Source organism: Aethalodelphis obliquidens, unplaced genomic scaffold (genome assembly GCF_003676395.1).
Source record: "Aethalodelphis obliquidens isolate GAN/ISIS:26980383/991018 unplaced genomic scaffold, ASM367639v1 scaffold8, whole genome shotgun sequence".
NCBI classification, from domain to species: domain Eukaryota; kingdom Metazoa; phylum Chordata; class Mammalia; order Artiodactyla; family Delphinidae; genus Aethalodelphis; species Aethalodelphis obliquidens.
Window position 1 is genome coordinate 23,229,611 of NW_020837952.1, and position 24,791 is coordinate 23,254,401.

Consider the following 24,791-nt stretch of genomic DNA (forward strand, 5'->3'; position numbering starts at 1 on the left):
ATTTGAGGGACACTGCAAAATATCCGACCAGAACTCCTCAAAACTGTCAAGGTCATCAAAACCAAGGAAAGTCTTAAGAAATTATAACTGCCCTAAAACTCTTAGAGGAAAAACATAGGCAAAACATTCTTCGACATAAATCGCAGCAAGCTCTTTTTTGACCCACCTACTAGAGTAATGAAAACAAACATAAACAAATGGGACCTAATGAACCACAGAAGCTTTTGCACAGCAAAGGAAACCATGACGCAAAGACAACCCTCAGAGTGGGAGATAATATTCGCAACAAAGCAACTACAAAGGATTAATCTCCAAAATATAAAAGCAGCTCATGCAGCTCAATATCAAAAAATGGGCAGAAGACCTAAATAGACATTTCTCCAAAGAAGACATACAGATGGCCAACAAACACATAAAAAGATGCTCACTAATTATTAGAGAAATTCAAATCAAAACTACAATGAGGTATCACCTCACACCAGTTAGAATGGGCATCATCAGAAAATCTACAAACAACAAATGCTGGAGAGGGTGTGAAGAAAAGGGAACCCTCATGCACTGTTGGTGGGAATGTAAATTGATACAGCCACTATGGAAAACAGTATGGAGGTTCCTGAAAAAACTAAAAATAGAACTACCACATGACCCAGCAGTCCCACTACTGGGCATATACCCAGAGATAACCATAATTCAAAAAGACACATGCACCCCAATGTTCATAGCAGCACTATTTACAATAGCCAGCACATGGAAGCAACCTAAATGTCCATCAACAGAGAAATGGATAAAGAAGATGTGGTACATATATACAATGGAATATTACTCAGCCATAAAAAGGAACGAAATTGGGTCATTTGTAGAGATGCAGATGGACCTAAAGAGTGTCATACAGAGTGAAGTAAGTCAGAAAGAGAAAAAAATATATCGTATATTAGTGCATATATGTGGAATCTATAAAAATGGTATAGATGATCTTATTTGCAAAGCAAAAATAGAGACACAGATGTAGAGAACAAATATATGGATACCAAGGGGGAAGGGGGTGGTGGGAGGAATTGGGAGATTGGGATTGACACATATACACTATTGATACTATGTATAAAATAGACAACTAATGAGAACATATTGTATAGCACAGGGAACTCTACTTAATGCACTGTGGTGACCTAAATTGGAAGAAAATCCAAAAAAGAGGGGATGTATGTATATGTATAGCTGATTCATTTTGCTGTATAGTAGAAACTCACACAACATAGTAAAGCAACTATACTCCAATAAAAATTAATTAAAAAAAATAAAGTAACATTAATAGTAGGTTTTTTGTAGATTATTTTATCATGTGAGGAAGTTCACCTCTATTCCTATTTTTCCGAGAATTTCTGTTGTGAATAAATGTTGAATTTTACCATTTAAAAAAAAAAAAAGAAAAGAAATTATAATTGCCAAGAGGGCCTTAAAGAGATGTGATGACTAAATGTAAAGTGCTACCCTGATGGGATTCTGGAATAGAAAAAGCACATTAGGTAAAAACTAAGGAAATCTGACACAAAGTATGGACTTCAGTTAATAATGTATCAATATGGATTCATTAATTGTATCAAATGTACCATATTAATATGTTAATAATAGGGGAAAGTGGGTACAAGCTACACAGAACTCTGTACTATGTTCAGATTTTTTCTGTAAACCTAAAAATTGTTCACAATATTTCTGTAAAACTCTTCCAAAAAATGAAGTTTATTTAAATTAAAAAAAAAAAAACACTGCTTAGGAAAAAATTAAACTAAGAAAATTTGAAAACACAAGAATATACAAGCATACACTCCATTAGCCAGCAGAGCAATGGCATAATCACACCTCATACAGTCTTGGGAAAAGTGCACCGTACGTTCACTAGAGAATGAGAAACAAAGCAAATAACATCAAATACCACGGTATTACTACGAAAATAATTTTGACCTCACAGATTCTCTGAAAACATCTTGAGTTCCATAGTCCTGGAAACACATTCCGAAAATCTCCAAGCATAATGGAATACAAAAGATTTCTGGCTTGGAATTCTACTGATATACTATGTAGACCACTGGCTATTTCTTTTACTATTTCAAAGCTAACCCTTTCTCTAATTTAGCTCCCCAAACTTATTGAAGAGTCCCATTAATACCTTCAAAATATTTAAGTTATATTATTCAAGCCTCTAATAGAATTAAGAACAACTTTTAACAGGTACAAAAAAAAAAGATACAATAAGAATCTAAGTGCTCAAACAATAGGAAATACTGAGTGATATTTTCCCACTTGGGAAGTTCAAACATTACAAATATTTAAGTACTGCTGTTAATTTATACTCCTACTGAATTAACAGATCTAAGCAACGATCATCAATGGCCGCTATTATCACAAGAAGAGAGACAATCAGACATTATGTGCCTCCTGATGGTAATACAGAACACCATCAATGAAGTATTCTTGTCATGAAAAATTGAACCTGAATCTGAGCAAGTCTCAGATTAGAACTGTCTACTGACCAATTTGCAAGAAATATAAGTAACTGAAGAATACATTAAACAATCACCATGGGGGCAAATCCAGATTGTGGGAAACACTATAGGACAAACTACCTTATTTCCTCAATAAACTGAAAAAGGAAAATTAAAAATTGAAAAGGAAAAATCAAAAACAGATACAGGAGAGACTTAAAAGATTAAAAAAGACTTAAGTGGCTTAGGAACCAAGTCCAACACAAAGACAATAAAAAGAAATTTACAAGACAATTAGGGGCGTTTAAGCAATGACTAGTTGACTATATTAACAAATTCCTCATTTTTAGAGTAATAATGAAATTTGTGGTTAAAGTTTTAATGAAAAGTCTTTATATTTTAGAGATATATACTGAAATACTTATGAAGAAAATGATGTATATGGGATTTTCTCAAAAAAGTATGGGGTGGGAAGGCAGGAGTATACATGAAACAAGATTGACCCGAGTTGATAATGCTGAAGATGGGTGATGGGTACATGAGAATTCATTATACTAGTTCATCTTATTTATAAAAATATATTTGAAATTTTATATAATAAAGACTTCAATAAAGATACCTATTAATATTCTTGAATGTGTAATTAATGTAAACTGCTACAGTTAGAAAGCAGCTATTAGGAAGATGAAGTTATTTTAATATAAAAGACAATAAGTATGTAGGTAATAAATTGGTAACTAAAATTTCTAGCTATTTTATTATTTTACATAAGAAGATCTCTGCAACCTAAGAATTTACTTAATTTAGGGCCTTAATCTAACTGGCAACTCCCCAGGTGAGTTGCCTCAGAAGACTACCCAATTTTGGATTATTTGGCAATAGGACCCACTTCTCTAGACTGGGATGCACCAGAGGTTAGTACAATGACTGTGGTAGGCAGAATAATGGCCTCCCAAAGATGTCCACATCCCAATCCCTGGAACCTGTGAATATTACCTTACTTGATACAAGGGACTCTGCAGATGTGATTAAGTTAAAAATCTTGAGACAGGGCAGTTATTCCGGATTATCTGAGTGGGCCCAAAGTAATCACAAGGGTCCTTATAAGAAGGAAGCAAGGGGCTTCCCTGGTGGCGCAGTGGTTGAGAGTACACCTGTCGATGCAGGGGACACGGGTTCGTGCCCCGGTCCGGGAAGATCCCACATGCCACGGAACGGTTGGGCCCGTGAGCCATGGCCACTGAGCCTGCGCGTCTGGAGCCTGTGCTCCGCAACGGGAGAGGCCACAACAGTGAGAGGTCTGCGTACCACAAAAAAAAAAAAAAAGAAGGAAACAAGAAGATGAGTGAGCAGTAGATGTGACAACAAAAGCCAGAGGTTGAAGTAATAGGAGGAAGTAACCATGAGCCAATGAAAGATTGCAACCTCTAGACACTGATAAAAAGGAATGAATTCTCCCATAAGAGCCTCCAGAATGAACATAACACCTTGCTTTTAAACTTCTGATATCCAGAACTCTAAGATAATAAATTTCTGTTGTTTTAAGCCACTAAATTTGTGGTAACTTGTAGCAACAAGGAAACTAGCATAATGACCAATGGTAAAATTTAATAGAAAAGTCTACCTTAGTTCAAGTATAATGACTTGAGCTGCCTTTTGAGAAACTGAGTTACCTATAAACTACATGTGTTCATGCTGAGGCTGGATGACCTGCTGTCAGGGGATACTGTAGGTAGAATCCTTACATTAGGCAGATTGTTAGACTAAATGATCTCTAAGTTTCCCACAAAGACTAAGGGAAAAAGTAGCCACAGGACTCAGAGGTTTGCAAAAGGCTCTGCTGGTAGCAAAATCTTTGTTAAAGATGAAAAGGTCTCTACTAGGCAATCCTGAAGTATACAGCATTAGCCAAACACTTAGCAGGCAGGTCTCAAAGGATATTCAAATGTTAGATAAGCATATGTACCAAATTTGTTGACCCATTTGTAATAGATGAGATAAGAAACTTCACAGCCCTTCTCCATCCATTCCCACTTTAGGGTGGGGAAGGGGTATCTAATAAGAACAACCAAGTGCCATTGCGCAAGAATACTTTAAGACGATTAGTAATTGGCATATAGATAATTTATCATTGAACTTGAATGCATAAATGTCTTAAAGGTCAGTTATTGAGAAACTGTACACCAAAAATACTGTCCTTATAAATATGCTATCACTAAAAACATATAATATACTAAGTTAATAATGATAATGATGAAGCTAAACTAATAGTACAGTTAACCCTTGAACAATGAGGGTCTGAACTGCACAGGTCCACTTATAGGCGGATTTTTTTCAATAGTAAATACTACAGTGCTACATACAGATCAGTGGCTGGTTGAATTGAGGATACCAAGGAACCACGGCTCCGCATCGAGGGTCAGAGACTATCCTACCCCACTCCCACTAATCATTCAAGGGTCAACTATATTTAAACAAGAGAATAAAAATAGCAACATTTAAAATCTGTGACCCGCTGAAAAAATAATACTTGATGTTACCAAAAATTAGGCAATTCCATTCATTTACATGCCTATATACACAAGCTGTATGATGTTGTCAAATGCTATATATAGTAGCATACTATATATACTCCTTAGAGTATATATAGTAGTATACTCCTTAGAATATGATTTAAAGCTCTCAGTAAACTCTAATAACATACCAATTTTACTTGACGAGCACTAAATCACAGTAACCATGAAAAATTCACCTAGTAAGTAAGTAGAAATCAAAGTTTCAGGAAGTCGGGTCATCTCTAGGCCCATCAAGAAGATACTCATTTACTACATTCTGAGAATTACTGAACTAAATCACCTTTGCAGTTCCTTCCATTTCAGAAAGCATCTGATTCGAAGTACCCAATTTAAATTATAATCTTAAGCAAGAGTTCCTCAGTTAAGAGTCCCTTATAATACTATAAAGATTTACACATATTTTTAAAATTTTTATTCTCTTCTAAAACGTCAGTTATATAATCAATTTTTAATACAACAAAAGATTTTGACCTCTAATAGACCTTATAAAGTAGTTTCCTCTGGTAACTAATTTATAAGATATTCAAAAGATATGACTTTCCTTAAGGTAAGGAACATATTCAAATTTTTTTTTAATCTAAAGGTATATTTCACTTATTTAGTTTACCTCAATCTATCAATAAAAATTTGACCCCTACACTTAAAGGATTTCTTAGTGGTTAATTTCCAAAGTGATATGAGTTCTGGACTTTTGCACAGTTTTTTAAGACACATATTAAATGTACACTTGTGTTCTCAAGTATATAAGTACAGTATAAAAATGCAATTCATATTTTTCAGTATTTACTACCTAAGACAAACAATACTACCACAAAAATAGAACTAAACACAACTGGAATAATAAATGAGCAAATGAATTTTTTTAAAAATAGAAAACATAATCTCATATAAAAGAAGAAAACTGAATAAATGGACACTAAAGTCAATTGAGTCCAAACTTCCACTACCTCACACCAAGACCACGATAGTAGTTTCTTAATTAATATCTTTCTCTCTCACTCCTCTAAATCACCTTATATCCTGCTTCCAGATTCATCTTGTCCACTTTTATAAAAATATTCAATGACATACCACTGTCTACAGAATCAACTTCAAAATCCCTGGTCTGGCACTCAAAGCCTTCCCTAAGTTTGGTCTCTATCTGCCATGTTGATCATTATTCTTGTAAACAACATTCCCTTCCGATCTACCTTCATCAATTTTTCTACTCATTTTCCCCTGAATAAACCCTGAACAATTAATTTCCTGTTTAGCCTTGCCTCTTGCCATCCTCCCTTCTTAGAATGCTCTCCTTGCTCATTCTCAATCTTATGATCCCTATTACCTATGCTATTCAGAGTTTGTGTTCTCTTAAGAAAGCTTCTCTAACTACCCCAGTGTATAACAACCGCCCAATTGTCACAACTTGTATAACTATGCCTTGCTTATGTTCCTCATTTAACACTTAGTAAATGCTATTATTGCCTTATCTATCCATCCCTCTATCTAGTCTTCTCAAAAATAAACATAATTCAGACAGACCACATTGTATATCTCTTAGCATCCCCTTCACTGGGCATAGTACTCTGCACAAAGACTGCATTCAAAAAAAGCTTACTAATAATATTCTAAAAACTAGTGCATGCAATCAGATTTTTTACAACACTGCTACCTCATACTGACATACTGCTTTATATTTTCAAAGAACTTTCTGGTTTCACTAGATCATATTGTCCCTCTCAAGTAGGAAGGATGAGTATTCTTGCTTATATATTTTTTATTGAAGTAGATATCTGCCTCAATATCTTAGGTAGCAAAAATGATATTCAGAGAAAGTGTAAAGCCAAAATTACCCAACAGTGTCGGGCTTTTTTTAATGTGTTTTATTGCTTCTCCTGCCTCTTAACTTTCTTTTTGGAGAGAAGGCTGAATATTAATAATTATATTAACAATAACAATAGTGGCTTTTATTTATTGGATATTTATAATGTGCACAGATGGTAATAGGCATTTTATAGACATATTATCTCAAATAAAACTCAACAACTATGGGAGGTAGATATTACTATTATCTTTATTTAATAGATGAGGAAAACTGGAAACCCTCAGAATTTAATTAATTATGCAGGTCATACGACTAAGTGACGGAGCTCAGATTTTAACACACAGCCAAATGTCTACGGAGCCCATGTTCTTATCCACCTCTCCTAGATCTAAACAGTAACTAGCTTAGGCCATGCAGTTCAAAGGTGATATTTTATAAATAGATAACTCAAAGGTGGACCTTAAGATTACTTTCAAATACAGAATATTTCAGTAGTTCAATTTTTGGTATTATTGTCTCTAAAATGAGCTACAATATTTCATGGAAGAAGCTTAATGAACAACAAGAAGAAAACTGCTCTCGCTGCTTTGTTTTTTTTCAACATCTTTATTGGTGTATAATTGCTTTACAATGGTGTGTTAGTTTCTGCTTTATAACAAAGTGAATCAGTTATACATATACATATATCCCCATATCCCCTCCCTCTTATGTCTCCCTCCCACCCTCCCTATCTCACCCCTCTAGGTGGTCACAAAGCACCGAGCTGATCTCCCTGTGCTATGGTCTCACTGCTTTTTAAATAACTTGCTCTAACCTCTCAATATCAACAGAATTTAGAATAAAAAATGATTAAAACTTTATCAATATAGATATTCTGATACAGAATTTAATACTATCTACTTAGATATTTACTCTAAAAGGTAACAATAAATTTTAAGCAATTCTATTCAGAAAGACAGATACATAGTCAACATCTTAGTAGCAAAGGAAAGTATTCAGAGACAGACAGACAGACCTCAGTTCCATCACTTACACTGTGAACTTTTAGAGAAGACAATTAACCTCCCTGAGCCTATTTCCCTATCTTTAAAAGTGAGGATAAACAAACATCTACCTTTAATGGCTGTTGTGAGCACAGTCTGAAAAAGTATACACTTAGAAAACAGCAGTTATTACTGGTATTTTTACTACCACCAAAAGATTTTAAATATTTTAGCTAAAAAAAACTTAAGAAAGTCCATTAGCATTAAATAAGAAAATATTTATGGTAAAGTAAATATCATGTTCCAAGACAAGGCTTAATCTGAACTTTTTTTTCTGAAGATATAGTGAAAACAAAATAACCTACCATCTGTTTTCCATTTAAAATCGCCGTTACAATAACCTTCTTCATAAACCAATTTACGTCCATGTCCATTTTATTCTCTATTAACAAGTTATCATTTTAAAGTTTAACTTTTCTTTGACCATTAAAGAAACAAGTTTGAACCAGAAATTCAAAAAAGGTTGGGACCAAGTTAACACAAGTAAACAAAACTGCATTTTGCTATCAATCATTAGACTGATCCTACATTTGAGCCTGAACAAAGGACATTCACTAAATTAAAATGCACAAACACCTCAATTTAGTAGTGACTCTCAACTTCATAGTAGTATGAAAGACAGAAAAGTTGGCCTCTGCATTATTCCAGTAATGTAAATTTGTCACATAATCTACCATCTAACAAATCATAGAGCTATCACCTGGCTACATTTTACCCACTGGCACCTTTACTTTAGGTAATACAAACATCCCTAACAATCTATAAATCAATATTTAATGGAATCTTTAAAAAAGGAGAATTGAAAATGAAATGATCCTAGAGCAAAATGTTTTCGTACAGTGACAAATCATCATTTAATCCACATCCTACTGGTGAATTTTTATTTTTTTTTTAAACTTATTGGATAAGGTACACTAGCAGTACCCCTACTCATTTGTTTTAATTTCAGAATACAATTCAATCACAACACAAGGCAGCAATATTTATTAAATCTTTATACTTTTATATAAAGAATATATGTGGCAACTGCTCTTAATTCTGAATTATTTTAACTGTTTCATTCTATCTACAGCTGCACATGATGTGAGATTTACAGGCATTTAATTTCCTTAACTGTTAACAACCTCTTGATTTCAGTAAGGCAAAAAGTTTCTTGAGGAAAACAAACATAAACTATTACATCAGTATGTCTTACACTATATGGCTGAGAAAGCAAGGGAAAAGAGGTAGGCGATAAGGCAGAAATAGCAGAAAACTGGGTTATGCCTTAACAAGCTTTAAACTACCTGTAATTTTCATATCAACAGAGGAATTAAAGTACTATTTTAAAATACTTTTTTTAAAGTTTGTTTTAAATACATTTTAAAAATAAAATGATGGCTTACATCAAACACTTTCCAGCTGTAGATGATAGTACCTTATTATGCTGTATTTGAACCACTCACCAAAGTTCGGTCAGGTTCTCCATCTGCCAAACCAGCCTCCATAGTGAAAGAAGATAGGTTTACACTTCTCTTTCCATTAATATTTAGTCATCCTGTAAATCCTAGAAGAAGAAAATCATATGTATTAGTTCTGGTATAAAACTGTGATAAGTGGGAAATAAAGCATTAAGTATATAAGGAGAGAGAAATCATTTTAGGCTGAGGTTATTGGGAAATTCAATAATGGAAAAAAAAACAAACAGATTTTGCCATGCACCTTGAAGAATGGTAGAAGTTCAGCAAAAATGAAAGAAAATATTCCAAGTGAAGAGGACTAGCAAGAGCAAGGTTAAAGATATGAGACTGTTCAAAATGTGAAAAGATGATTGAACCTACTTATAACTAAGGAAATAAAATTAGATTTTTTTTTTCATTATTACATTGGTAAAAACTAAAAAGTGTGCTACCATCCAATGTTGCTGAGAACATAGGAAAATAGATGTTCTCATGCACTTCTGTGATAAGAATATAAATCAGAACAATTGGGGAGAGGACAATTTAAAATATACATGCTTTAATCCAGCAATTGCAAGGCTAGGAATTATTCCACAAATATATTATACAAATGCACAAAGACATAAATAAACATATCCAACGAAGTAATAGGTGAGGAAAACTGGAACCAGCCTTAATGTCAATCATTAGGAGCTTGCTTAAATTATACTACATACATACAATTGAAGAGCATGCTGCAATTTTTAAAAATCACTTAGTATCTGTATATACTAAACTAGAAAGAAGACCACAACACATTAGGTGGAAAAAACAAAATGATAGAACATAATATATAAAGTACTCTTTTTGTTTCTGAATTTTTCATTTTTACAATGAACATGTATTACTTTTATACTTTTTTTTATTTTGAAAAGTCTTAGAAGTAGGTCTTCATCACTTTTCTTTTGAGCTTTTTAACTAACAAAGCCTCCAAGATGAACTCCTATAGTAATTATATATATTCAGAAGTCTCTAATAATCACTCTAATAATTCTTCCTTAAAACAGCGAACAAAATTAAAACCAAGAAATAGGTACACTTCTAGTCATTTCCTGGAGTTCCAAATCATTTTCTTGCCTTTGCAAGTGTAAAAGACTGCACTGAAATGTCAATACAGGATGACCCATCCTGCGGATACGAGTCAGCCTCTTTCCCCAGCCAATCCTGTCACTGTCCAATGGGCTCATGAACAAAGTAGCCACCATGGTAGGGATGCAGGTTATGCATGGGTTTAGCAACATGGACCTCCACTCACCAAGACCAACCTGGCTACTGCCACTGCTGAGTGCCAAATCTACCAGCAGCAGAGACCAACACTGAGTCCCCAGTATGACACTATTACCTGAGGTGATCAGCCAGCTACCCGGTGACAGGTTGATTACACTGGACTGCTTCTATCATGGAAGAGGTAGTACTTTATGCTTACTGAAATAGATACTTAGTCTGTATACAGATTTGCCTTCGCTGCACAAAATGCTTCTGCCAAAACTACTATCCGTGGACTTACAGAATGCCTTCTCTACCCCTCCTATTGTTCTACAAAGCACTGCTGCTGATCAAGGAACTCATTTCACAGCAAAAAAAAACAAACAAAAAACTGTGGCAATGGGCTAGTGAATTCACTAGTCTTACCATATCATCCTGAAACAGCTGGCTTGATAGAACAGTGGAATGGCCTTTTGAGGACTCAGTGAGAGGACCAGCCAGATGGCAATACCTTGGGCAAGGATCTCCAAAAGGCTGTATATGCTCCGAATGTCCGATATATGGTGCTGTTTCTTGCATAGCCAAGATTCACAGGTTAGGACTCAGAGGAAGGAAATGGAAGTGGCACCACTGACTATTTATTGACCCACAAGCAAAAATTTTTGTTTATTTATTTTTATTGAAGTATAGTTGATTTACAATGTTGTGTTAGTTTCTGGTGTACAGCAAAGTGATTCAGTTATACATATACGTATTCTTTTCCCTTATGGTTTATTACAGGATTTTGAATATAGTTCCCTGTGCTATACAGTAGGACCTTGTTGCTTATCTATGTTATATATAGTAGTTTGTATCTGCTAACTCCAAACTCCTAATTTATCCCTCTCCCACCCCCTTTTCCCTTTGGTAACTGTAAGTTTGTTTTCTATATCTGTGAGTCTGTTTCTGTTTCATAAATAAGTTCATTTGTGTCATATTTTAGATTCCACATATAGGTGGTATCATAAGGTATTTGTCTTTCTTTTTCTGACTTACTTCACTTAATATGATAATTTCTAGGTCCATCCATGTTGCTGCAAATGGCATTATTTCATTTTTTTATGGCTAAGTAGTGTTCCATTGTGTATATATAACACATCTTCTTTACCCATGCATCTGTCAATGGACATTTAGATTGCTTCCATGTCTTGGCTGTTGTAAATTGTAATTAGAGTTTTCTCTGGATATGTGCCCAGGAATGGGATTGCTGGATCATATAGCAACTCTATTTTTAGTTTTTTAAGGAACCTCCATACTGTTTTCTATAGTGGCTGCACCAATTTACATTCCCATCAACTGTGCAGGAGGGTTCCCTTTTCTCCACACACTCTCCAGCATTTGTTATTTGTAGACTTTTAAATAACGGCCATTCTGACCAGTGTGAAATGGTACCTCATTGTATTTTTGATTTGCATTTCTCATACTTAGCGATGTTGAGCATCTTCTCATGTGCCTATTGGCCATCTGTATGCCTTCTTTGGAGAAATGTCTATTTAGGTCTTCTGTCCATTTTTTGATTTGGTTGGTTTTTTGTTATTGAGTTGTCATGAGCTGTTTGTATATTTTGGAAAGTAAGCCCTTGTTGGTCACATTGTTCACAAATATTTTCTCCCATTCCATATATTGTCTTTTCATTTTGGTTATGATTTCATTTGCTGTGCAAAAGCTTACAAGTTTGATTAGGTCCCAGTTGTTTATTTTTGCTTTTATTTCTATTGTCTTGGGAGAGTGACCTAAGAAAACATTGATACAATTTATGTCAGAGAATGTTTTGCCTATGTTCTCTTCTCGGAGTTTTATGGTGTCACATCTTACATTGAAGTCTTTAAGCTATTTTGAGTTTATTTTTGTGTATGGTGTGAGAATGTGTTCTAACCTCATTGATTTACATGCAGCTATCCAGCTTTCCCAACACCACTACTAGCAAAAATTTTTGTTTCCTGTCCCCACGACCTTATGCTTTGTTGGTCTAGAGGTCTTAGTTCCAAAGGGAGGAATGCTTCCATCAGGAGACACAACAGTGATTCCACTGAACTGGAAGTTAAGCCTGCCACCCGCCCACTTTAAGCTCCCCATGCCTTAGAATCAGTAGGCAAAGAAGGAACTTACTGTGCTGGCTTAGGTAATTGACTCTAATTACCAAGGGGAAATTGGACTACTATTCCACAATGGTGGTAAGAAAGAAAATGTCTGGTTATCGGAGATCCCTAAGAGCATTGCTTAGGACTACCATGCCTTATGATTATATTCAATGGAAAACTATAATAGCCCAACCAAGGCAGGACTACTACTGACTCAAACCCTTCAGAAACAAAAGTTTGGGTCACTCCACCAGGTAAAGAAAGAACTATGGCTATCTGAGGTGCTTGCTGAGGGCAAAGGGAATACAAAATGGGTAGTGGAAGAAGGCATTTATAAATACCAGCTACCACTACATGACCAGTTACTGAAATGAGAATTATAATTAGTTATGAGTATTTTTTCCTAAATTCGTTATGAATATGTTTCTGCGTGTAGGCATCAAATAACTGTTTTCTTCCCTCTCATCTCCTTGTCATATAACATAAGACTTTACATTATAGTATTTATAATTTATTTATAAATTTATAAATTTATAATATTATAAAATTATAATAAAATTATAATTATATATAATTATATATAATTGTATAATATATAATATATATAATATATATAATATATATATTATATATAATATATATTATATATAATTATATAATTAAAATAAATTATAATTATAAAATTATAAAAATATTATAAAATTTATAATATTTATAATTTATTATAGTATTTAAGTACTGTTAAATATTTAAGTTATAGGATATCAAGGAGAGTGAACATCACCCAAGGACTTTGCAGCCTGCCCTGCAATTTCAGACTTGCCAGCCCCCACAATCATGGAAGCCAACTCCTTAAAATAAAGCCACTCTTTCTCCCCCTCTCTCTTTCTGTATACATGTATATCCTATTGGTTCTGTTTCTCTGGAGAACCCTGACGAATACAATATGTATGTGTGCATTCATACCTTGTCCATATAAATATAGATATATGTATCTCATCGTTCATTCTCACCACCTTCTGTGCTCTCCTTTGTATCCTCTGTATCACAAAAGCTAAAAGTATGAGAACTCCACTTTGCAAATGTCTTTGCCCTTGGAATTTATGTGATTTACATTCAGCAAATGCAATGCATTTGCACAATATTTGGAAGGCAGAAGAGAGACAGGAACAAGGCCATTTTTCTTCTGAATGCAGTAGACACCTGGATTTTAACAGACATGAGGTTTTACAGTAATCACCAAATGCTCCCCTGCCAGTTTGCTATGTTGGTACTACCAGGCAGCCACAATCAGCAGCAGCAGTGACTAATCTGAAAGCTTAGAACAGCCTTTCAGGCTCCATACCTCCAGCTTTTCCAAAAACTTTTAAGAATCTAATTCCCCTTACTAATTTCCCTTTTGCTCTAAGTACCTATAGTGATTTGTTGTCCTCAATGAAGCTGGCCTGACAAATTTTTTAAAAACTAAATATTTAAAATATATTGTACAGGCTTCCCTGGTGGCGCAGTGGTTGAGAGTCCACCTGCCGATGCAGGGGACACGGGTTCGTGCCCCGGTCCGGGAGGATCCCACATGCCGTGGAGCAGCTGGGCCCATGAGCCATGGCCACTGAGCCTGCGTGTCTGGAGCCTGTGCTCCACAACGGGAGAGGCCACAACAGTGAGAGGCCCGCATACCGCAAAAAAATAAATAAATAAAAAATAAAATAAAAAAATATATATATATGTATATATATATATATAGAGAGAGAGAGAGAGAGAGAGAGAGTACATTAGACAGTAATCAGGGCTGAGAAGAAAAAATTAGGAAGTGAGCAATTATATATGTCACAGTAGTAGGGAGAATTTTAGATAGGAATGACTGAGTCAAGATCTCAGTAACATAAGGGGGTGAGTTGCTCAAGTATCTAGAGGACCCTCCCAGGCAGAATAGGAAACAGCAAGCACAAAGACCCTAAGGCAGGAGTATGTGGCATGTTTAAAGAACAGCAAGGAGACTAATATGGCAAGTGGAATAAGGAAGAGAGCAGTCAGCAATGAGAACAGGAAGATAACTATGTTCCAAATCATAGAGAGCCTAATAGGACAGAAGGACTTTGACTTACACTCTGAATGAGATGGGAAGCTATGTTCAGAAAGGAGAGCAAAGAAATAACAGAATCTAACTTATGCAGTACCACTCTGGCTGCTGGCTGAGAACAGATTACAAATTGGAAGACCATTGCTATAATCCAGGCAAGAGACCATGGTGGCTTGTGCCAGAACAGTAGCAAGAGGTGTGGTGAATAGTAGCAAATTCTTTAAATACTTTGAATATAGAGTCAAAAGGATTTGTTGATGAACCAGATGTAGGGTGTGAATTTAAAGAGAAGTGGAGGTAGGACTTAGGAGGTCTGTGCCCTGAGCAACTGGAAGAATGAAACTGCCACTAACAGATTTGGAGTACATTATGGAAAGACTTGAAGAGGAAAGAGATGAATATCAGGAGCTCCTTTTGGATATATTCACTTTGAGATGCAGTTAGACATCTGAATAGAGATACCAAGTAGACAGTTGGACCTATGGATGTGAGGTTGAGGAGGAGCAGTCAGGCTAGAAATGTAAACTGAGAGTCAGCATATAGATGCAATTTAAAACCATAAGACTAGATGAGATCTCCTTGGGAATCAGTGTAGACAGAAAAGAGGACTGAGTTCAGAGCCCTGGGGTATTCAATATCAAAGAATCAATATTTATAGAATAAATGAATAAATCCCAATTTTTGCTTTTAAATTTTCAGGTCAACTCAACATAATTACCTTATGTAAAGACAAAATTACTCTATATAAAAAGCAATCTTGAGAAAGAAGAACAAAGCTGAAGGTATCATGCTCCCTGACTTCAGACTATACTGCAAAGCTACAGTAGTCAAAACAGGATGGTACTGGCACAAAAACAGACACATAGATCAATGGAACAGAACAGGGAGCCCATAAATAAACCCACTCAACTATGGTCAATTAATCAACAAAGGATGCAAGAATATACAATGGGGAAAAGACAATCTCTTCAGTAAGTGGTGCTGGGAACATGACAGCTACACATAAAAGAATAAAATCAGAACATTTCCTCACACCATATACAAAAATAATTAAAATCAAAATATATTAAAGACCCAAATGTTAGACCAGAAAACATAAAACTCCTAGAAGAAAACACAGGCAGAACACTCTTTGACATAAATTGCAGCAATATTTTTTGGACCTGTCTTCTAAGGCAAAGGAAACAAAAGCAAAAATAAACAAATGGGACCTAATTAAACTTAAAAGAGTTTTGCACAGCAAAGGAAACCACTGACAAAATGAAAAGACAACCTACTGAATGGGAGAAAATATTTGCAAATGGGGTTAATCAGTAAGGGGTTAATAAGCTTGTACAACTCAATGTCACAAAAAGTAAAATAATACCACCCAATTAAAAACTGAGCAGAAGACCCAAATAGACATTTTTCCAAAGAAGACATACAGATGGCCAACTGGCACATGAAAATATGCTCAACATTGCAAATCATCGGAGAAATGCAAATCAAAACCACAAGATATCACCTCACAATCTGTCAGAATGGCTATTATCAAAAAGATCACAAGTAACAAATGCTGGTGAGAATGTGGAGAAAAGGGAATTCTTTTACACTACATGTAAAAGAATTCCAACTAATGGTGGGAATGTAAATTGGTGCAGCCACTAAGTAAAACAGTATGCAGGTTCCTCAAAAAACTAAAAATAGAACTACCATATGATCCAGCAATTCCACTCCTGGGTACACACCCAAAGAAAACAAAAACACTAATTTGAAAAGATACATGCACCCTATGTTCACGGCAGTATTATTTACAATAGCCAAGATATGGAAGCAACCTAAGTATCCATCAACAGATGAACGGATATGGTATATATACATACAATGGAGTACTACTCAGCCACAAAAAAAGAATGAAATTTTGCCCTTTGCAGCAACATGGATGGACCTGGAGGGTATTACGCTCAGTGAAATAAGTAGACAGAGAAAGACAAATACTCTATGTTATCACTTATTGTGGAATCTAAAAAATAAAACAAAAAATGAACACAACAAAACAGAAACAGACTCACAGATATAGAGAACAAACTAGTGGTTACCAGTAGAGAGATGGAAATGGGAGGGGTAAGATAGGGATAGGGAATTAAGAGGTACAAACTACTATGCATAAAATAAGCTACAAGGATATACTGCACAGCACAGGGAATATAGCCAATATATTATAATGACTTTAAATGGAGCATAAACTATAAAAGTTTTGAATCACTCTGTTGTACTCCTGAAACTAATATAATATTGTAAATCAACTACATTTCAATGAAAAAAAAGTTTTAAAAAATATACAATGACAAAAAGGAAATTTCAAGTAGTAAAAAAAGTCCAAACACCCTAAAAAAAAATTCAGCACTGAATATGATAACTGTAGTTTTTCTGTAGTTATCTTCATCAAATTAAGAAACTTCCCGTCTATTATAATTTTCATGAAAAGTTTAATTTATATTTTTAATGACTGGGCACTAGTTTTTGTTAAGTACATTTACGACTCTATTGAAATGAATGCATGTATTTTTTCCTTTGCTATCTTTTTGTGATTATATTGCTTGATTTATTGAATATTAAGCCTTTCTTGCATTTCTGGAATAAATCACACTGGAACATGGAAGAAAAAAGCAAAGAAGACTCACACATATACACACAGTAAAAATCAAATCATAACATGACTGAAAAAAGGGAGCAGTCCTCGAAAAAGGAAAAATAGAACACCAGGGCTTCCCTCGTGGTGCAGTGGTTAAGAATCCACCTGCCAATGCAGGAGACATGGGTTCAAGCCCTGGTCCAGGAAGATCCCACACGCCACGGAGCAACTAAGCCTGTGTACCACAACTACTGAAGCCTGCGCTCTACAGCCTGCGAGCCACAACTACTGAGCCCATGTGCCACAACTACTGAAGCCCGCACGGCTAGAGCCTGTGCTCTGCAGCAAAAGAAGCCACCGCAATGAGAAGCCTGTGCACCGCAACGAAGAGTAGCCCACACTCGCTGCAATTAGAGAAGCCGCGCACAGCAACGAAGACCCAACACAGCCATAAATAAATAAATAAAAATTTATTTAAAAAAATAGAACAACCATATAATCTAGCAATTCCACTCCTGGGAAAATATCTGGAAAAAAATAAAAATGCTAATTCAAAAAGATACATGCACCCCAATGTTCATAGCAGCACTATTTACAATAGCCAAGATATTGCACTTGGGAGCAACCCAAGTGCCCAACAACAGATGACTAGATTAAGAATATGTGTGTGGTGTGTGTGTGTGTGTGTATGTATATATATATATATATATATATATACACATACACATATATATACAATGGTGGTGGTGTGTGTATATATATGTGTGTGTGTTTTTACATGCAACGGAATATTACTCAGCCATAAAAAAGGATGAAATTTTGCCCTTTGCAGCAACATGGATGGACCTAGAGAATATCATGCTTATTGAAATGTCAGAAAGAGAAAGACATATACTGTGTGGTATCATTTACACGTGGAATCTGAAAAAGAATACGAGTAAATGTTTATCCAAAACAGAAGCAAACTCAGATATAGAAAACAAACTTGTGGTTACCAAAGGGGAAAGAGAAGGGAGAAAGGACAAATTAGGGGTATGGGATGAACAGATACAAACTACTATGTAGATACGCAACAGGATATACTGTATAGCATAGAGAATTACAGCCATTATCTTGTAATAACCTATAATGGAGTACAGTCTGTAAAAATATTGAATCACTATGCTGTACACCTGAACATAATATTATAAATCAACTAGACTTCAAAAAATAATAATAATAAATTAAAAATTAAAAAGGGAGCAGGAAAAGAAAGATAAGTGCCCTAAATTCCTCACTGTTGAAAAAAAGGGAGTTAAGATAAGAGACACTACTAACATATCAAGAAACTAGTTTTTAGTATTTCTTTGAAATCAAACACTAGAACTAAAAACGTGTAACAAAAAATCCTAGAGGGAGAGGGTGATTGACTGGAAGCTTAAGGTATAAGCATACTAATTTCCCCATCTTTCAGAGTTTAAAGCTAGAGATGTTTAAATGATAATAAATCTGGGAATAAAAAAGTATATTTTTTAAAGGTAAAACAGTAATTAAACACAGACCTAATGGTGGTAGGCCCTAGGGAGTAGGCTTGAAGAGAAGAAAGGCAGTCTCCTATTTTAACTCCTTTTAAACAGTGTATGTTGCTTGTATAACCAAAAAGAATGTCTAAGTTTTTTGTAAAAGAGTACAGTGCATCACAATCCTGACAACTCCTTTCTCCAAATTGCCAAGCTAAAGCTAGGCCTGCATCCCAATTTGAACATAATTACTAGCTAAATTCAAAGTTTAAAGAAGACTCTGTTCCCTCTTGTGCTCCTTTGTTATCAGTACTCTAGACATTGTTTACGGAACTGGTGCCTCACTGTCTAGTTACACTTTAACAAAGTTCCTAGAGAAAGAATTTTTATAAAAATCTTCTCTATTTTGGGCTTGAGTTGTTATTTCAGTCACAGAAAGAACGAAGGAGCATCTACTAAGTAAGGCTAATGGCTTTAACATATGTCATTTAACCATAACAACCTCATGACGCTATATTGAATAATGGCTGTCTCAGTTACAAGTTGTATACAATTAGGCTGTGGCTTACTATCTCACAGGATGCCCCAGAAGTTTTTTGTTTTGTTTTCTTAAATGCTTAAGTTATAAAAACAAATATGCTCTAAAGGTAGAATGCCTATCAATGAATATACCATACTTCTAAAGAATAGCACTACATTCTTATCACTGGAAATTAGGATTAAAGTCACCAATCTTAATCTCATTCATTGTCAACTTGATTAAAAAATTAGATTGCAAATAAGAGTAATTTGATCTAGCTAGTCTGAACTAATCTACAGTATTTACACTAGGTTAAATACTAAAGGAAAGTCTAATATAATGAGAAATTAATTACACAAATGTGACAGGTCCCCAAAAGCAAGCTAGCACCAACATCTTATTCATAAGCAGTTAAAAAAAAAATATATATATATATATATATATATATATATATATGTGCGCGCGCGCGCGCACACACACACACACGGACTGCTTTATTAAAGCAGGCTGTCTACCCAAATGGCTTCCATCAAAATTATTGTAAAACAGTGTAGTACATATTTTTCATAAAGTATATTAATATTTTGGCACCTATGAATTAAGATTTCCTCCATTCTAAAATATAACAGCGATGATAATGATGGTAATAAGACTGGGAGGCAAGCAAAAAGCTGGAATGGGCAAGGGGGAAGCGGGATAGGAGTGTGCAGGGCAAATTATCCTACTGTGGCTGTACAACCCCAGGGAGACAGATGAGGAAGACATGTCAGGAAGACAGAGAGAAGAAACAGACTGAATGAGTCAGACCAAGTCTTGGAAGAGGGAAAGGCATTAAATTACCTAAGGATATAAAGATGAAAGGAAGGAAAATATCTGGATGACTCCTCCTATCCGGATTTCTCTGGAGTATGTAGGTATGTAGGTATTCTCAAAGCACTGCCCCTCTTAAAAAACCCTCATTAAAATTACATTATTTCACAAATATACTATGCCTATATGTATGTCTATTTCACAGTGATTATAATCTAGTTTGCATTTATCTGACTGCCTGACAACATATTAAAGCCCAATCAATTACTTAAATTCTGAACTAGAAGGGTGTCCAAATACTTTTTCTATCTCTGATTTGTAAAAGTCATTGAACAGTTCAACCAGATGCACTGTTTTAGATAGATATATGTGTATATAGATGTAATACTGTGATTTGTAAGAAATGTATGTAATTGGTCATTCAGATGACCTAATATATATATTTCAGATATATTTGGTCTTCATCCACGGTTCCTGGCTCACAGCTCCCAAAACCCTTGGAATCTTCTGGACAATAAGAATAATGGGGTAATATTCAATCTCTTGTCCTCAGTTACTTAAAACTCTTCAGGGGAGGTGACTTTTGGATCCCACCCAAGGGTGGGGGCTGGTTGCCAGGAGACCCAACCATGCGATTAGAGGGTTGGAACTCTCAGTCCCACCCCTTGATTTCCAGGGAGGAGAGAAGGGCTTGAGATTGAATCAATATCCATTGGCCAATGATTTAGTCAATCATGACTATGTAATGAAGCTTCCATAAAAACCCAAAAGGGCAGCTTTTTGGTCCCCATTTTTCCCCCCCGAGAGCTTCTACTTCTGGGAACCAGACTTCCCCATGCTACCATGCTGGGCTCCAAGCTCCGCAAGGACAGAAACTCCTTCGTTCAGGACCTTGTGCTATGTATATTTTTATCTGTCTGTTGATTCGTATCCTTTAATATCTATTTATAAAATATCAATAATCTAGTAAGTAAACAGATTTTTCTGAATTCTATGAGCCATTCCGGCAAATTAATCAAACCCAAGAATGGAGTCATGGGAACCTCTGATTTATAGTCAGACAGTCAGAAGTCCAGGTAACAACTCGGACTTACAACTGGCATCTGAAGTGGAGAATGGTCCTGTGGGACTGAGCCCTCTACCTATGGAATCTGATTCTATCTCCAGGTATACAGTATCAGAAATCAGGAGAATTCTCAGACATCCTGCTGGTGTCAAAAAATTCCTTGTTGTAGTGGGGAAGCCTACACCCACACACACACACACACAATGGAATCAGGTCTGGGAGCCCTTTTCAACTTTAATCATCCATACAAGTGACAAGGGTTACTTATAAAAAGCACAAAGAAAAATGTACTAAAGATTTTCTCGATCTGTTGCTTTACAAAATACACACTGTTTATGTAGAGTCCAGCCAAAATTAAACTGTAAGCACTTTGCCCAGAGGAAAACCAGTGTTAGTCTAAGTTCAATGAAAACCAGGAAATCACTATTACTAAATTTCTGACAAGGTACAAAACAAATTCCATTTCCCATTATCTCTAGACCAACCACTAATATACATAATTCATAAAATTTATGGTTTATAAATCCTTGATATCTACTGTTGCTTCATCATCAGTTATATTTCTTTTGTAGGGCTCAAAACACATTCATCAAATATTTATTTACGTCTTGTCCCATAGGAGACACCGTTCTAGATTCTGGACATATAAAGAATACATATCCTGTCCTAGCTGAAAGAGAGCAAAATAAACTAGTATACTACTATGTAATAAGCCTATGACAAAGGAATGTGTATGCTGTTACCTTCAGGAGCACATGAGGATATTAAAATCAGATTTCTGGATGTGGTAGAGTGAGACTACCCCCGCCCTCCCAGAAAAAACCCTTGCAAACCCCTTTACATTAAAAGCAAACAAATTAACTACCAGAAATAAAATATATAAATGAACCTAGTATTAATTAAATAATTAATTAATTAATAACCTAGTATTAATTAATGAAGAACCTTTCATAAATATTTACAATCTTTGCAGAGGCTCTGGACGCGCAGGCTCAGCGGCCATGGCTCACGGGCCCAGCTGCTCCGTGGCACGTGGGATCTTCCCAGACCGGGACACGAACCCATGTCCCTAGCATTAGCAGGCGGACTCTCAACCACTGCGCCACCAGGGAAGCCCAATATTTACAATCTAAAGTGCTTTCTTATACAGCCTATTTTGAACTTAGGTTTATTTTTTTAGGTTCATTTGTTTGCCTTTAGACTTAGTCACAAACAAAACTAGTTTACATTATCTTCCAATTGATATATAATTCTACAAAAGAATAAAGTAAAAAAGAGGGGCATTAGAGGAGATTGGTTCAAGATGGTGAAGTAGAAGGACGTGCTCTCACTCCCTCCTGCGAGAGCACCAGAATCACAACTGCTGAACAATCAACAACAGGAAGACACTGGAACTCACCAAAAAAGATACCCCACATCCAAAGACAAAGGAGAAGCCACAATGAGACGGTAGGAGGGGTGCAATCACAATAAAATCAAATCCCATAACTGCTGGGTGGGTGACTCACAAACTGGAGAACACTTACACCACAGAAGTGCACCCACTAGAGTGAAGGTCCTGAGCCCCACATCAGGCTTCCCAACCTGGGGACCCGGCAACGGGAGGAGGAATTCCTAGAGAATCAGACTTCGAAGGCTAGCAGCATTTGATTGCAGAACTTTGACAGGACTGGGGGAAACAGAGATTCCACACTTGGAGGGCACACAAAAAGTAGTGTGAGCATCGGGACCCAGGGGAAGGAGCAGTGACCCCACAGGAGACTGAACCAGACCTAGTGTTGGAGGGTCTCCTGCAGAGGTGAGGGCAGGCTGTGTCTCACCATGAGGACAAGGACAATGGCAGCAGAAGTTTTGGGAAGTACTCCTTGGCATGAGCCCTCCCAGAGTCTGCCATTAGCCCCACCAAACAGCCTGTAGGCTCCAGTGCTGGGTCGCCTCAGGCCAAACAACCAATAGGGAGGGAACCCAGCCCCACCCATCAGCAGAAAAGCAGATTAAAGTTTTACTGAGCTCTGCCCACCAGAGCAACAGCCAGCTCTACCCACCACCAGTCCCTCCCATCAGGAAACTTGCACAAGCCTCTTAGATAGCCTCATCCACCAGAGGGCAGACAGCAGAAGCAAGAAGAACTACAACCCTGCAGCCTGTGGAAGGAAAACCACATTCACAGAAAGACAGACAAGATGAAAAGGCAGAGGGCTATGTACCAGATGAAGGAACAAGATAAAACCCCAGGAAAACAACTAAATGAAGTGGAGATAGGCAACCTTCCAGAAAAAGAATTCAGAATAATGATAGTGAAGATGATCCAGGACCTCAGAAAAAGAATGGAGGCAAAGATCGAGAAGATGCAAGAAATGTTTAACAAAGACCTAAAAGAATTAAAGAACAAACAAACAGCGATGAACAATACAATAACTGAAATGTAAACTACACTAGAAGGAATCAATAGCAGAATAACTGAGGCAGAAGAACGGATAAGTGACCTGGAAGACAGAATGGTGGAATTCACTGCTGTGGAACAGAATAAAGAAAAAAGAATGAAAAGAAATGAAGACAGCCTAAGAGACCTCTGGGAAAACACTAAATGCAACAACATTCGCATTATATGGGTCCCACAAGGAGAAGAGAGAGAGAAAGAACCAGAGAAAATATTTGAAGAGATTATAGTCGAAAACTTCCCTAACATGGGAAAGGAAAGAGCCACCCAAGTCCAGGAAGCACAGCAAGTCCCATACAGGATAAACCCAAGGAGAAACATGCCGAGACACATAGTAATCAAATTGGCAAAAATTAAAGACAAAGAAAAATTACTGAAAGCAGCAAGGGAAAAACGACAAATAACATACAAGGGAACTCCCATAAGGTTAACAGCTGATTTCCCAGCAGAAACTCTACAAGCCAGAAGGGAGTGATATACTTAACTATATCATGATAAAAATGATATACTTAAAGTGATGAAAATGAAGAACCTACAACCAAGATTACTCTAGCCGGCAAGGATCTCATTCAGATTCGATGGAGAAATCAAAAGCTTTACAGACAAGCAAAAGCTAAGAGAATTCAGCACCACCAAACCAGCTCTACAACAAATGCTAAAGGAACTTCTCTAAGTGGGAAACACAAGAGAAAAAAAGGACCTACAAAAACAAGCCCAAAACAATTAAGAAAATGGTCATAGGAACATACATATCGATAATTACCTTAAACGTGAATGGATTAAATGCTCCAACCAAAAGACACAGGCTCCCTGAATGGAGGCCCATATATATTCTGTCTACAAGAGACCCACTTCAGAACTAGGGACACATGCAGACTGAAAGTGAGGGGGATGGAAAAAGATATTCCATGCAAATGGAAATCAAAAGGAGTAGCAATACTCATATCAGATAAACTAGACTTTAAAACAAAGACTGTTACAAGAGACAAGGAAGGACACTACCTAATGATCAAGGGATCAATCCAAGAAGAAGATACAACAATTATAAATGCTTA

General features: G+C 36.1%; 1 protein-coding gene across 4 annotated transcripts in view; it reads right to left on the bottom strand.

The window, feature by feature from the left end:
- The window catches only part of OSBPL8 (oxysterol binding protein like 8), a 191,162-nt gene that overhangs the window by 121,675 nt on the left and 44,696 nt on the right, over nt 1-24,791 (bottom strand). For 2 of the 4 annotated variants that reach the window (XM_027107075.1, XM_027107074.1), the window contains exon 2: nt 9,349-9,449. In XM_027107075.1, the coding sequence (XP_026962876.1) occupies nt 9,349-9,390 (42 nt within the window). In that variant the 5' untranslated portion in view covers nt 9,391-9,449. Of the gene's footprint in view, nt 1-9,348; nt 9,454-24,791 lie in introns of those variants that run through there. The other 2 variants (XM_027107076.1, XM_027107078.1) reach the window with 2 other exon arrangements.